The 17,431-nt window shown below is 33.9% G+C and overlaps 1 protein-coding gene and 1 long non-coding RNA gene across 2 annotated transcripts in view; one reads left to right on the forward strand and one right to left on the reverse strand.

The window, feature by feature from the left end:
* LOC117329556 (WD repeat-containing protein on Y chromosome-like) overlaps window positions 1–13,095 on the reverse strand; it is a 48,132-nt gene extending 35,037 nt beyond the window's left edge. The window contains exons 1-2 of the mRNA XM_033887554.1: window positions 12,924–13,095; window positions 11,124–11,691 (exon numbers count right to left, since the gene is read on the reverse strand). Of these exons, the coding sequence (XP_033743445.1) occupies window positions 11,124–11,691; window positions 12,924–12,937 (582 nt within the window). The 5' untranslated portion in view covers window positions 12,938–13,095. The remainder of the gene's footprint in view (window positions 1–11,123; window positions 11,692–12,923) is intronic.
* A 445-nt stretch (window positions 13,096–13,540) lies between these two features.
* LOC117329557 lies at window positions 13,541–17,431 on the forward strand. The gene is made up of 4 exons (XR_004533231.1): window positions 13,541–13,941; window positions 14,574–14,745; window positions 15,105–15,236; window positions 15,957–17,431. It is a non-coding gene; the product is annotated as an uncharacterized LOC117329557 (long non-coding RNA).

Raw genomic sequence — 17,431 nt, forward strand, 5'->3', positions numbered from 1 at the left:
ATAACTCCTACCATATTTGATATCGAACAAACTAAACTAGCATGTACACACGCACAAATACCATATGTTGTAAATCCTTGGTATTTAAACTTTAAATCCTTGAAAGAGAAACAGGTTCAACTGAAATCCTTTTGTTGTGCACATTAAATTAAACATGTTGATATTTAATAAGAATGTATATATGTAAAATAATAAATTGACGGTTTAAAATCCGAGTAGTTTGGTGACGGCTTCAATGTCGCGTTAATTAACTGTGCTATTAATTATATGTATATCTGTAGTCTAGGGGAGGTCTATGACAGGTACGATGACTCTTTTGAAATATTTCTCGGGTGTTTCTCTCTGGGCCGTGGTCTGTGACAACACGCCCGGACTCTTTAGATGAATTCTAGTATGTATAGCAGCTATACAAATCCGTGTGACTACAACGTAATAATTGTGATACACAAGCACCAGATCCCATTGTGGACGAGAAATAGAATATAGTAGCTTATATCTTACTTAACTTATAATGGCATAACAGCCCTCTGATATAATCTGTACGGAACTGATGTTAAACACATTGTCCTATAGCCTTACATATCAATGCAAAGCATTTTGAAGGTTCAGAAACTCCCAACAGTATACAATATTGTTTTATTAATACTACATACACTTTTGTACGTATAGAATGAAGGATAGCTATCTATACAATATACAGTAACTCCTAACAGTATACAATATTGTTTTATAAATATTATGTACTATAGAATGAAGGATAGCTGTCTATACAATATATAGGAACTTCTAACAATATACAATATTGTTTTATTAATATTACGTACTATAGAATGGAGGACAGCTGTCTATACAATATATAGGAACTTCTAACTGTATACAATATTGTTTTATTAATATTACGTACTATAGAATGAAGGATAACTGTCTATACAATATATAGGAACTCCTAACATTACACAATATTGTTTTATTAATATTATGTACTATAGAATGAAGGATAACTGTCTATACAATATATAGGAACTCCTAACATTACACAATATTGTTTTATTAATATTATGTACTATAGAATGAAGGATAACTGTCTATACAATATATAGGAACTCCTAACAGTATACAATATTGTTTTATTAATATTATGTACTATAGAATGAAGGATAACTGTCTATAAAATATATAGGAACTCCTAACATTACACAATATTGTTTTATTAATATTATGTACTATAGAATGAAGGATAACTGTCTATACAATATATAGGAACTCCTAACATTACACAATATTGTTTTATTAATATTATGTACTATAGAATGAAGGATAACTGTCTATACAATATATCGGAACTCCTAACATTACACAATATTGTTTTATTAATATTATGTACTATAGAATGAAGGATAACTGTCTATACAATATATAGGAACTCCTAACATTACACAATATTGTTTTATTAATATTATGTACTATAGAATGAAGGATAACTGTCTATACAATATATAGGAACTCCTAACATTACACAATATTGTTTTATTAATATTATGTACTATAGAATGGAGGATAGCTGTCTATACAATATATAGGAACTCCCAACTGTATACAATATTGTTTTATTAATATTATGTACTATAGAATGAAGGATGTCAGTCTATACAATATACAGGAACTCCTAACAGTATACAATATTTAATTGTTTTCTGTATTTCTGATGTAACAATTAACATATTGTTTCATTATGGAAGTACAAAATGAATAATAGCTGACTATACAATATTGTTTTCTGTATATCTGATGTAATAACATACTGCTTTATTACGGGGGCATAAGAATGAAGGTAAGATGATCACAACTATACAATATATAAATATTATGTATATTCCATCAAAAACCTGTTAATGAAATCTGAAATAACACACCGAGTACCGTTTATAAAAAATGATCTCACACCTCGTCCTGCCCTATAATTAAAGTTAAGACTGACAATTAGTTACTAATATTCAGGCCACAAAAATAATACTTAAAGTTTAAAACTAGTTTCATTTTCACAGCCAAGAAAATAATTTTGATTGCCTCAAACATACTCCACGAATCTTAAATCGTTAGCTTCAGTCGATACAGTTAAGTACCAAACAACTTCAGTCAATATATTTCTCATTCTCCAAGAACTGAGACATTGCTCATGCACCCTTGGAAAAGTATATGGTACATGTTTTCATATATCACAGTCTATCGATGAATAAACAATATTCAAATTCCATTTATGGAATATCTTTTTACTTTTGGTTAAAAACAAAGAAAACTTAAAAGATCATTTAAGGGGTAGGTCATTACTGCTATAATTGTCCATTTGGGGAAACTAAAGTACCCACTCTGTCCAATTGGAACAAATCTTTCTTTTATTTGATACAAATGACTGTAATATTTTTTATACCAGGTAAGGTTAAAATCCCTTTAGTCTTACTGAAGGAGTAGATTTTTATCCCCTTATCCTTACTACATGCCAGCCTAATGCAGCATCAACTGTATAGAGTGTCCAGAGACCAACATCCCTAACTGGTCAGTCCTTACCCTACCTTTGTCCTGGATAGGGTCAGTTTGTTGGACAGCAGTGTCCGGAGAGTCAAAGCCCTGCAGAGAGTCCCCATCTTTGAATGTGGATATTATACAGGTCCCTATAGGTTACTGACTGTCCGCCTATTACACATGTACATCATCCCATGATCTCCGATTACAAACCTGAGTGTGTGACAGGACGGGGCAGTTATCATGATTTATATACTTATTATATACCTGAAATCTTATAGTTTTATTAGTTTGGTCAACATAACGAACTTGTGTAACATCACAAATTATCCCTATATTTCCCATCATGTCTATAATGTTTAAGTGCTATTTACAATACTCCTTTCCTTATCAGTGACATCACTAACCCATTGTAACCCTGGCATACACTCAATATTATAACAACCATAAATGATGCATTCTCGCTCTAAACACTAAATAATGATCAACTTTACACTGAAAACACCAGGCAACAGCGCCACCTGATGGACAAAAGTGGTTATATTACACGGAATGGATAATCTGGAATATAATTTTCTAATTGGCAGAAATCATTATATAGAACAACAGCATAGTTGTGACTGGACGACTACATTGTTTTCCAGGAGATCAAAAAAAAAAGATATTATCTACACCATCATCATCGTAACTATTCTCAGGCCGCCAATGCCACCATCATCACAGTAACTATACACAGAGTACTGAACACACCAACCACAGGTAATTTTTTCAAAAGAATCAATTTTGTATGAAATCTTCCACCTCTGTATTTACATATACAACGCATGTAAAGCAATTGAAATGTACTTGATCATGGTAAAACATACATTTCAATGTGTCTCTGTGGGCGATATTTCCAAGCTTGAATGTGGTCAGGTTAGAACATAATCGATAAGAATAGTAGGACTCGAACAGAACAGAAAAGGAAATCAATCCTTCATTCGCTTCATTTAACACACGGCGGGAACCAACGGAAAATCTTTGTGAAATGCCCCCAGCAGAAAATATACAACAGGAAAACAGACGGCATAACAGATTGTTCTTGAAAAATCTATAATCTGAAACTCTATGTATATATGTTTATCTGAAATATTGAAATGATCATGTTGTATTTTTTCACCAAAATAGTGAAAGAAATTTTAAGAGAGTTGCAATCATATTCACACTACAATCAATAGAATCATATTTGGTTGGGTTTTATACTCTTAGATTAACATTGTGTCACAGAACAAGCAGTGTTTATTAAGCAAGGCTGTTCCTTAAGTCCACGCCTACTTTAACAAAGGGCCATAACTGTATAAAATACAGCATATGACCTTATTTCATTATGTGGCACTTCATTTTGCCAAAAAATAATTTCAATTCATTTTGTTTTTATTTTCTTTCTTTTTTTAAGATTTTTGTAATTGTAAGTGATGTTATGATGAAATGGATCACCACAAACTGATAAACACTAAACAAAGGGCTATAACTCTGTTTACTAGTATGGCACAGCGAATTTACATGTTATTTTATAGATGTATGAGCAATGTTGAATACTGCATAAAATATTGTTTAAATTAAAGGAACGCGAATAAATGCACCTGTAAACCAGTCCCACAAGTCTGACTGTCGTTAACCCTCCGTCCCTTACCTTAACCTGATCACATGATGTCCCTCCCTCCCAAGATCACCTTACCCACCTGTAAATCACCATACTGGTCCTCCCATTCCGGCCCGGAGTCTTTTCTCTCCAGATTTCCCTCCCCATGTATTGTCTCTTCTCTCTCAAAATCATCCCGTGGATCATCCGACCAAGGACTCCCTGTTCCGTAGGTCAAAAATACACCTGATTTGGAGGGAGGCTGATTCACCTCCATAGTTTCTCATCAAATTATTTAGTTGAATTTACTTTATTCTTGGTGAACACACTTCAAGATAGATGTATATATGGTGCAGTTCCACAGTGAATCCAGACAAGCAAAGTAACATCACAAAATCTTAGTTATAAGCTCAGACAATTACAAGCTCCTGGATAACACAGACACAGTAACCTCAGAAAAAAATCCATTGAAACTTCAGATAAGCTCCACTGTATAATTAGCGTGATCACATCACTTAAACTAAAAATTTCTAAAATTCCTTGATAGCGAAAATTGTGGAGGTTAATTGCATCACAGCATATAACTACCTCCCTTGGTTCAAAACCTGCATCTCCTGTTTACAAATCTGAACTGAGAGAATCTATGACAGAAAAGTTTAACACAAAATTAATTGTTATACTTCTATTTATGAGATATTAAATCAATATAGTTTAAGATGGTTTTGACTTTTAAGAAAAATTACTGGAAACTCCCAAACAATATATATTATATTAATCCTATATATAATACGTTACTTGATTTACCCCATACTCATTATCCATTTTCCGATAAAAACTTTTTTTATTACAAAACAAATGATTTAATTAACAAAGAGTCAATATCATGTATTCTCCTGTTGACCAATACCTCCTGAGTAATAATGACATCATTTAAATTTTAACTTACACTTTACGAAACTTCACCATACTCCTTAACAGTTATAACCAACACAATTATCTATGCACATCTGGTTCCTGATGTAAAGAAGCAAGACTTTCCAAAATTTGATATAAGACACATTAAAATTTACATCTGACTCCTCAAACAGCTTTAAATCCTGAAGAAAAACCACAAAACTTTCAAAAAATTCTTCTGAATGGAGACACTAGATTTTCATCATTTTCCCAATTGGTCTTGTTAGCAGAATAGAGTTGTACGCCCTAGGAGGCATCGGTGTGATCAAAATGTACTTGTGCTGTGACGACACAATGCTGCTCTGTAATGTCCCATACAAACACTGATAACAGTGTCAAACCAGCCGTACACAAAATCTAAATCCGACCAATTTGGATCAAGTTTGTTAGATGTTTGTCATCCAATTGATTGTACAAATCGAGATCCTAGTTCTGGCACCAGACGAAGCAACAGCCAATTTGATAGTCTTATCACACTTCTTGTCTGTAACTTACAATAGACAAGAGAAGGGATGAAAATCCAGGTAAACTATCAAGGTCAATGTGATCACTCTTCAGTACAAGTCATCAAATGGGAAAATAATCACCAAAACTGAATTATATATCATTTCAAAACATCAGGACTGTCAGAGATTTTAAAATCCCAGGAATGGTTTTAGAGAGTATTTCCATACCATAGTAATATAAATATTGTCTAAAAGCAAATCTTCATTTATGCAAATATGAACTGTTCATCCATACCGACGAGAGAAAACTAAGCCAGTTGCTGTACAATGTTTCAATGGCCTTGTCCGTATCTAACACAGAAAATCCATCATGTTTTCTAGGGTTTTATTGATGTCCGTATCAATACAGGAAGTAGATTTACACACATCACTGACAGAAATCTACCTGAAATCTATGCTCCACCCGCCAGGATTATGACAGGTGGGTGGTATATAGGAATTGATTTTCAGTAAATCAAAAGAATTTTTCATAAGACAGAAAAATGAACGAGTCTGAATTGCCCACTAATCATATATCGTGTCATCAGCTCATGTTTATGTCACCATAAAGTTATAAACACATATATCACTTGAAATATATTAATTGAATGAATTAGAATCCTCTTTTTTGTACAGGATTCAACTTCCTTCCAAAAACGAAAGTCATAAAAATGTATTTGTACTTTGATTTTTTAAATAATTTTCCATGATTAAGTTATTCACAATTTAATAAGTATTTTGCTAATTACATTCTTAATTAACTGATCTTAATTCAGATACTTTATAAATTAACACAGAATATAAATCTAAAGTATTTTTGAGACCCCCTGCTTTCAATTACATGATACTTGAAGATGTGTTTAGTACTATCTATCCTAAAAAATCCCTAGATTACCACACAAAGTCTGCCTTGCCCAAAGAGACATTATAAGATTTGACAAAACGTCTTTACATGGCTTAGGTGACCTTTGTAAAACTTAATCCAGACAAGGTTCCCTGCTGAGTATAGATATTTTATACCTGGTATTGTAACTCGGGTAAATAGAAATCCTTTGTGCAATGCACAGAAAAATTGATAACTTTTAAAAGATTTTAAAACTGAAGAGGCCCAATGGGCCTGGATGGTTTTATGAATAAAATATTTTCAAATATATTACAGTAATGCAGTAAATTAATGGCCTTCCATGGGCTAAAAGACATGGTTGCAACAATTGTCTAACATAGAGACATTTTAGAAGGTTGTCTCCCATCCCCTCCCCCTCCCACAAAAAAAAAATGAAGAATGAAGAAATGAAGCAAAATTAGATGAAACTATCATAAGCTTGAATTGACCTTTGGATGATGGCAAAACCCTGAAAATATATATAAATACCCACAGACATTTTGCTGATACATTGTAAAGCGTGCATGTACATCTCTACCCGATAAGGGTATTTAAGTGCACAATTCTATAACAAATGGCTAAAGTACATACCTAATGTATATGTATATATATGTAAAAGCAAAGATAAGAAGCTGAACTTTATTTTAATTTTCAATTTTTTTTTTCTGAATATACGTTCTGTATGTAAATCATTTATCTAAAGTGTTCAGGTACAATTGGCCTTTTATTTTAGCTGATATGTCATGAAATGGCAAAACGGTGTTCTAACAATGACCACTGACTCAATGATATTTACATGTCTGAGTTTCCAGGACGGGTGTTCCTAAGGGAGTAACCGTCAGACATTCCAAAAAACAAACATGATTCAATCAATATTTTCTACTTAATTCTATGACCACTTTGTAGATCTGTCAAAATAACAGTTCACTGTCCAAGCTTCATCTACAAAATCACAGCTTTTATTTCTAACAATAATTATGTGAGATACAAATTAATAATTTCAAGTTAACAGGGCATGAGAAAAGGTTATAAATTGTATATTTGTCTAACAACACAAACATGAGATCCATACAGTCACGTCATTTCAGGTAAATCTCAAAACAATTGATTGCTGTTCCATTTAACACTCCCTAATCCAGGATTTTGAGGGTTGCCTAATATTGCCCCTAACTAAGTAAGGTCAACAATGTTATCTAGATAAACTTCGAAACATGTTTTTTTCTGTTTGAAATTCCAAAAATAAAGAATAAAAGTTTTAATTTAATTCAACAACAAATACTGAAATTGCCTTTGGAATTTTACAAGTACCTGGTACTAACTGCATTCAAGGCTTTCACTATCTTAAACCATTAAAACTTTGGTATTTATATCAAAACCATTATTTTTTTAATGCATATATAATTCACCATTAAAATTTGTCCATGTATGAATATAAAGTTATGTACACACAGCTGTTGTTCTTATTAATCTTTTGGTCCTGCACACATAAATTATATTTAACCATTTAAACATGAAACCTGCATACATCTGGTATGTATTTTAACCATTTTTATTTCTAACCTTTAAAATTCCACTCTGCATATAAATAACCATATACATCTTGTACATTATGTATGTATTAATGGTCAATTCCACACTATTAAAGCCTTATTTATGAATTTTAAAACTATCACCCCCAAATATGTATATAACCATACAACTTTGGTACATGTATGTACATATATATATGATATATATATTAAACCAATTAATTATTAAAACTTTGACCTGCATATTAAAACCAATCAAATCTTCCATACATTCCATTCACGCATATAGCCATTAAATTTTAATTGGCCGTGCATATAATAACATACAATTAAACGCCTCTCTACATTAAAACAAAACCCTCAATTTTAAAGTCCTTTCTTTTTTTGACCAGGTGCTTTCAATTAAAAAAATCTGAGTATGAATCACCTTGATGAAATTCATAATCAATTAGACAACTGTCCTTAACACACATAACCTCTATTTCACCTTACCCGTGTGACTTCCTCCTTTTTTTCCTCCGTTTCGATCACTGTACTATCTTTCCTTTGAGGAAACACCATAGGCTTAACTAGCTCCTTAAATGTTACACTAAGATTCATGATTCTTGAAATAGTTGAAATTATTTGCAAACAATAAAATTTCAATATCATATGAACAGCTCTGTAACTGTCAAAGTTTATCAATCTATCATAAAGATTCGATCATGTTCTTCTAATGGATAACTTCTTTAACTGAACATGCTATATAGGAAGCATATAGCCTTACCCCTACTGGACAATGGAAATCTTCATCAATATTTAAAAGTAATTGAAACTAAGGTAACCTATTGTTTTCTCACCTTTACCACAAGCTCAATAAACCACCTCCTCTCAACAAGCACTCCATTCGTCTACAGTATCAAAAATGTCGGGATTCATCAATTTTGCAAAGAAAAAGAAGCCATTTAACCCACAGGCACGGAGTAAGGTAGCCAAATTTAATCAAGACGATGCGGGAAATGTGATTCCCTAGGGGGCCATTAAAGGTAATACCTTCCCCCACAGGTAAAACTAGCTGGGTAGTATAGGTGTCTCAAATGCAGCCATGCTGAAATATTCATCTTTTCCCCTCAGGATGCTTCTGACCTTTAACCTCATCAGGAATTGGCCAGGGCTATATTTATATGCATCGGCTGATACAAGATTCTTATCTAATTGGTTTCTATGTAATCACAAAGAAAATCATTACGAATGACTGTGATGGAGAAACTGCAGTGGTAAGCAATTCTGATTACAATATCACTTAAATATTCTACTGTAAATGGCTTTCAGGAGCTAATTTTTTTTCACATCTCTTATCTTTTAATTGAAGTTAAGAATTCTATAGTCTGACGATTTTAGACACTAAAAAATATAAGTAAACATTTTAATCAAACTCATATTGATATTTTTATGTCCAGCATTATGATCTTCAACCTTTGTAATTCAAGTATGAACAGATGGTTGCATGTACATTATTTGATTCTAAGTCTAAGGTCAATATACACAATTTAATGAAATGTAGTTCATTGAAATATGAAAGTGTTTTGTGATGTTTAACAATGATTCTGTATAAGGGTTAAAAATTTCAGTAAAACAGCTCTAATGTACATTTACATGAATTTTTCAATAAAAAAACAACAACCTAAATTCACACTATTAGTGATAATTCATGTATTATCTAATATTTTTCTAGATTTATAGTCCAATAGCGGAGCCAGCAGAGAAAGAAAACAAGTTGAAACATATATTTACAGGTTAATCTTTACTATAACAAAGAAGCAGAGCCATATTCCTCCATCCCTATTTTCCATCTTGACTCTTGATTTCAACATCACCACAGTAATTACTACCATTAAGTACTAATTGTTGACCATAGAAGTAGTGGAAAAACAAAGCACTGATATTAAGTTTGCGATATCAAAATAACCAGAAAGGAAATGCTATTACCAATAGCCATGTAGGCTTGAACAGGTAGAGGAAATTTTAAATTGATACATCATGCTTGTGGTCACAGAGTTGCCAATTCACAGGATTTTGTCAGTTCAATTTGATTTTGCCAAATCAGGTCTTTCTCAAATTATGAACAAAAGCTTGAATCACTTATTTCATTTTATCTTATCAAAATTAGAAATTATGAAAACACAAATTTTTGAAGCTTGAATATTCAACATAATGGTAAAATAGAACACAGAATATCAAACCAATATCCAAAATTATATACTACAATAACTATCTAACTAGGAATTTTACTTGGTAGTCATTTAAAACATCTTAAATTGATTTGGCAGGTTTGCGAGTATGTGCGACATAAATTTATCAATATACAACATGTAAACAAAACAGGTAAATCATTGATACACTATATCTTAAACATTGCCATAATCCTGGACATATTCTATGTACATGCATCCCTGTCATAATAAAATAATAAAAAAAAAAACTCTTTAAAGGAATCAGATTTCTTTCCTGTGAAACTGAAAAATAAATTTACTAAGTAAATTATTACATGTAAATACATTGTACTTTTTTGTGTAATTCCAGATGTTTTAAGAAGCAAATTACGTATTATTGATCATCTTGTACATTGTAAACAGTCTGCAGTTAAACATGTACAGTTAACAAGTTACTCTAAATGCCGTTACAATTATGCAGTTTCAGCTGACTTCACTCTATAAAACTTAAAAAAAAGAAAAGTTATAATTATTTTTTGTCAACATTTTATTATTTAATGAAATTTCCGCTCAGTGTTGACATGTTTGGCAGAGCAGTGATAAAATATCAGCAGGACACGCCCCCTTTTGTCACCGGAAGTAGTCAAGTTGCTACAACAAATCGCCATTTTGAATAACAAATTAGTCCGCCTGGAGCTTTCAATCATAAACACGACAGTATTGATTTTGTTTGCATTCATCCATATAGATTAGTGTCGATTCAGACACCAATCTGGAGTAATAAAATGATACATAAACGTATAAAATCACGCGACGATTAATCTGGAGCTCGTAAACATCTCCCAGAGTACCAGTATCGTTTGTTTACACGTGCTACTGTGTACGGGGTAGCCCCAGTCCCATAAACAAACTAAGTAAACTTCACAAAACATTACATACCTTGCTTTTCAATTGTGCCGAAATCGCCCCGGACCCCATGGTGGGGCGGGGGATATGTTCGAGCTCAGAGATGCCATCTACAGCCCCAAGAGTGAGTCTACGGGGCTGTTTGGCGATTTCTTTCAGTCGTTCATCCTCCGGGGGTGCCCGATACTGCCTCCGACCCCCAGCCGCGTGAGTGACGGGACGCTGCCCGGCCTCGGGGGACCGGGTACTTGTGGTCGCTGTGGCTGGACGGGAGTTATCAAATATGTTGGTGTAGAAGGATGGATGGCTTTGAAGCTTAGCTGCTGCCGAGCTTGGTCGGAGTTTTTTCTTGATTCCATGAGTGGTTGTGCTGTCAAACTTTCCCGGGGGCATGGCGTAGACTTTAGGGGGTGTAAACGCAGTCCTCAGTATTAACAACTCCTCGCTTGGTGAGATCAGACTTTCATTTCCCCATACAGGTCTCTCTATCGTAAGTCCCCAAGGATTATTAACCACAGCAAGGCTCTGTCTTCGTCGCCTTTGAGAACTTAGCTTCCTGTCCTGCCTACTGGGGACTGACAATGTGCCTTCCGCCTCGTTCCTGAACAAACAAATATACTATTGGTGACCGCTGATTGATTGTTACGGGCTGAAAGGCCTCCCGGGGTCACTAGGGCGGTTGTGGATTTAGTCTCAATTAGCCGACAAATCACTTACTTATAGTCTACAGAATTGGTCAGACCGTTTGAAATAACTTCCATGTACATGTATACCATGCATTTTGGGACACATTTTGCATTTGATCTATTTATAGAAATACGCATTAATTTATACATGTATAATATAGGATTCATTTGAGCTTTAATAATCTAAATAGATAAGACAATTACGTATTTTAATTAAAACATGTGTAGTACTTAACAAAAATACAATCAATTTGTGTACATGTTTGAGTAGATTCGACCACCCGTGATTCGATTAAAGGAGACATTTGTACCGCGGTACACAGATAAAAATTATGAATTATTTATGAACAAACAACCATACTTGAAAAAACTCCTACTTTAGAATAATCCCTAGCTTAACTCCCGTTAAAAACAAGCAAGTGGAATATGATGATGTCGGTAGGAATATCGAAATCCAATTCTGGTTCTAATTAATGGACAATGCTCAACTAAAACTAACTTTAAAAAAATCGTTATGCATATTCAGTACTCAAATATGTATCTTATAGCATGTTTCCAGGTGGAGGAAAAGCTATTTATATATTTTATTCATTGTTCGACGAAATCTAAATTGATACTTCAATATTTTATCTGAGCCCATATCAAGAAACATACCATGTCATGATGACATGTATTCCCTAAATTATGGGGAACCTTTTAATACCTATTTTAAAAAGTTACATTTTCTAAACAAGAAGGCGGATTTAACAATGTAGATTCGATTTCCTTTCAGAAATATATAATATACGTATTTAGATGTAAATTAAGCAATGAGATATTAATAAGTATATCTTTCTGACATAAAAGTCTGTACATATCACTTGAATTATTTGGCATACATAGGGATTCGACTCATACCAGGGACAGAAATAATGGACCTAAAGCAAATTATCGATAATTTAGCGAGAAAGTGTATACTAGAATATAGAAAGTAAATATCAATCTAAAGATCTTTCCTTATAGAGCGTTGAATATCGATATGTCAGTTAGCAGACACGTGGGCATGGATGTAATATTGATGAAAAAAGACAAAGACTTGGTATACACAAGGACTACATGTAATCTACAGGTGTGGTATCTCATTATACATGTTGATGGGCAAACATACCTGTGCGCCATCATCAGATGTCTTGTTATCCTCTCAGTAAAACAGGGACCACGCGCGTTATAAACGTCATATCATGCTTTCAGCCACCCTATCCCCCATACAGGCCGTTATCTGACATTTTAGCTTCATACATTCTACATCTGAGTATCCTGGCGACATTATCGCTACTATGACGTCACCATATTTTCTACGTCACAATGCTTTCGACGTCAAAATCAGGGGCTGAACCAGGAGGGTCGAGACAGAAAATTATGGCAAGGGTCTCGGGCAGCCTGGGCCCCGAAAAGCTTTAGAAGAAATTGTGCAAAATCCTTCATTCTGAGACTGTCATTATCAATTATTATTCTACTACATTCATATTTCCCAGATTTTCACAATTCATTATATGGAAAAGTGAGAAACAAACAATTATGTCCATAATGCTATAATTGTAACATTGCTGTACACTTGTTTGACCTCTTGTTACACACTCTCAAGTGTGTCAGAGAGTAATACAAATCTTGAATCTTGAATCTTGGCACCAAATTTCCCACAAGGTAATAACTAAAGTTTTAAGAAAAATATCTTATTTTGTATGACAGTATTAAAGCGACTATTCGGGGAAGAAATAGGTCAAAGTTGAAAAAACGGCAAATCCATAAAGAAAATACACTCTTATGAAAAATTCTTATTGAAGTTTTGGCGATATGTAACCCCTAGAATTAAAAAATAATAATTTTCTGGGGAATCCTCTCACTGTCGAATGACGAGATAAAATGCAAATTTCCCGCTTTGGGCGCATGCGCAAGAATCTAGGCAAGTAGAACGTAAACATAAGCGGCAGAAACATGGCTTCCGAAGCCAAGAGATGTCGGCCTAGAATTGTAACGAGTTCGGCAACATAGCGACGTAAATAGAAATGGTCACAGGTCAACCCGATTATACGACTGGGGAAACAACCCACTAGGTGGAAGACATTCAATGAAGAAAATAGTTTCTCTACAAACGAGCATGCAGCACGGATTCTTCTGGATAAGTGGTAAGCCCGTAGCCTGCGTAGGGTCAGTTCTATTCTATTGCCGCACATTTTATATCGTTATCAGAATGTAACTCGTAAATGTCCTTAATTTTGTTGACAAACAATGCATAAAGTATGTTGCTTAAGTGTAATGGTTATTAGTTTCAAGCAACATAAATGTAAATGATGTGTAGAATGAAGAGATAGACACATTCCACCGCCGTTTTATGGGGCCCCGTAAGGGGTAATTTATACGGGTTTTTTTTTATTGTTCGCATATCACAGCTATAGGCTATATTTATGCCACTATCATTTTAATTATGAAAAATTATAAATTGATGTATGACTGATGATTAATGTCAGACCTATCAAGCTTACTGTTTTCTTTATTAAATACAAAATGGTGTATGTGTAAAGTTCAGTAGGACTTTCCTGACGACTATCATATTACATGTAGGCATATAGGCCTATATGTTTCAGATATACAGTTGACTCATAATATAAACGATTTGCAAATAATATTGGTGTATGGCTTCAAATACAAGTGCTGTTTTGTTCCATTCTTTGAAATGTGGTAAAAATTACGATTTGTGGGGAAAAGATTATCATTATAACTTAGCATGCAGTACATAATTATTTTTATATTTTTCAAGTGCACTTCATTGACACAAGAAGTTCATGCAGGTGAAGACATCCCGACACCAGCTGAAACTTCTATGGGACCGCCATCACATGTGTGCACCCCTACACCAGTAACATCTACGCCTGCACATGCCCATAAAGAACCTATAGCTATAGATAGACCTCCGATGTCTCAGATATAGAGTAAGTTCTTGGATCTAACTATGTTGGATTTATAACCCCTCAAAATATACATTGATGTATCTTAATTTTTTTATTCAGTGTTCATCATTCCGTGTTGAAGTAAACTGTAGCAGGTCACACATATATGACATTGTAATTCCATAAATGTTTTTACTATTTTGTTTTTTACAACATATTTTAACTGTTAGACCCAGCACCATATTGTATGGTAGGGTGAGCAGTCAAACATACTAAATTTATATTCTGTAATTATAAACATGCTCTGCTACTGCATGTCATGAATAGATAATACACCATTTCGGGCATATATATTTGTTTTTAAAAGAATTGTGTAATTTTTCATAATTTTAATATTTCAGAGCTCAGTCATCACACTCGTCTGATTTATCTTGTGTGGAAGCATTACAATCAGACTCCTAGAGTAACATTAATGCCAGCTTGCTTTCCCATTACCAACAGAAGGCTAAAGAGGATGACACCTCATTTATTGAGTAAGTATGTTGTGTTATTTTTGATGGTGTGTTCTTATTGCTATAATAATACATTTACTTGTATATATAGTAAAGAGGTATTGGTACGCCCAATTTCCCCGCAGGACATTATGTTCTGTCACCTGTCATCCTGCACACAGTCTGTAAATGGATGACCTTGCTGTCAATGTCATTCAAGGTCACACAGGTTTAACATCCTCAATAGTAAACTAAAAGGACATTTTTGTCAATAACCAAGAAACATATAATTATAACTGTAATATGCTGCTGTGGAGGAGTACTGGGGCGGCATCCGACGTCTGTCCCGCTGTCTTTCTGTCTGGCCATCCGGTGTCCACGTTTTACTTTAAACAACTTTTTCTCAATAACCAAGAGGCACAGGGACTTGATATTAGGCCTGTAGCATGCTGGTGTAAAAGGCTACCAAGTTTGTTCAAAATGAATGGCATTCATTCTATGTAATTTGGGTTAAATATAGGCTTAATCTTAAAACAAAATGGTTTCTCACTAGCAGAGGCTCTGAAACCTAATTGTATGCTGGAAGTTAATTGTTATTGATAAACCTAGCCTACTGTGATTTTGATAAAGCGGTAATCTTCATAGTATCTTCAGAAATAACTGAGATAACTTCAAAGTTGCTGTATAGCCAAGTGAGCGATACAGGTTCATTGGGCCTCTTGTTTAAATGAATTACATTGTACATTATCTTTTACTATCCAGTATACCTCAGACACATCAACCTGAACACTTGCCAATGGCTGAAGATCCCATAGAAATTGAAGAGGTTGATGTTGATGATGAGCTTGCAGAGGATGAAGGAGACATTGTGGAAACAGACACTCAAAATGATAGTGTTGAAGAAAGGAAATCCATATGCTTCCAAAGTGCTCTGTTGTAACTCACTACAGTTCGAATACCCACAACTTGTCAAAGAAAAGCATGTGGTGCAAATATCATTCTCCAATGGAGATATGTTGGATGTGCAGTACAGTTTAAATGAATTGGAGGAGCAGCATTTGGTTCTAGTCCTGGATCCTCTGGTTCACCTACATTTTCGCAAAGGTCAAAAACATTATCCTGGCTGACGATACACTAGCTGAAGAACTAAATTTATCAGTGGCTTTGGGTCCATCCTTCTGATTATATCCTAATACATAAAACAATTATTATAGAAAAAACCCATGTGGGTGGGAGTACTGTAGCATTCTAATGTATAAAAATAACTGTTTTTCCTTATTTTTGGTTTTTGAGTTGATAAATTTTAATGCACTTATTAACTTATCTATTTTCCCTCAAATTTCATCCCAAATTTTTCTACTAAGGTTTTATTTAAGGTATGTATGCGTTTTTTGATAGTTTGTGGAAGTAAGTATGGTGTAAATGTGGTGTTCAATTTCAGAACATGTAGGAGGTAGGTGTTCACTTAATGGTGTATTGCAGGTGTTTACATTTCAGTACTAGTGTGTGTTTGAGAGTGTTCACTTGACAGTAAATGCAGGTGTTCTTTCAACATTGTGTGTAGGAAGTGTTCAATTATCAGTTTGCAGGAAGTGTTCACTTATCAGTTTGTGTAGGAAGTGTTCACTATCAGTGTGTGTAGGAAGTGTTCACTTATCAGTGTGTGTAGGAAGTGTTCAATTATCAGTGTGTGTAGGAATTATTCACTATCAGTTTGTAGGAAGTGTTCAATTATCAGTGTGTGTAGGAAGTGTTCACTATCAGTTTGTAGGAAGTGTTCAATTATCAGTGTTTATACGAAGTGCTCACTTGTGAGAATGTGTTTGAGGTGCACGTGTGTACTAACATTGTGTGTAGTTATTATTAACTTATAATAACATTGTGTTCATAGATGGTTCATTCTGATAAATGTGTTAATCAAGTGTCTAGTTGCATATTTTTTCAATATTCTGTGAACTAAAATGAAATACCCCCATGTGTAATGTAAATACCTACCTAGAGAAACAGGTCTTATAACCATACCATTCACTTGGTTGGTTAAAAATTAGGTGTTCATACACATATGGGAAGTATGTTTGATGTGTGAGAGGGTCTGTGCATTTTTGGTAAAATTTAACACTTTCAGTGAGTAATAGTATAAATTGTCTCCTGAATGCTTTGGTAAAATGTCTACTGTTCTTTTTGTCTGTGTACATGCCAAAGAAATATCAAAATAAAAAAGATATGAAAAGAAATAA

This window comes from Pecten maximus, chromosome 6, assembly GCF_902652985.1.
Source record: "Pecten maximus chromosome 6, xPecMax1.1, whole genome shotgun sequence".
In the NCBI taxonomy this organism is placed as follows: Eukaryota; Metazoa; Mollusca; class Bivalvia; order Pectinida; family Pectinidae; genus Pecten; species Pecten maximus.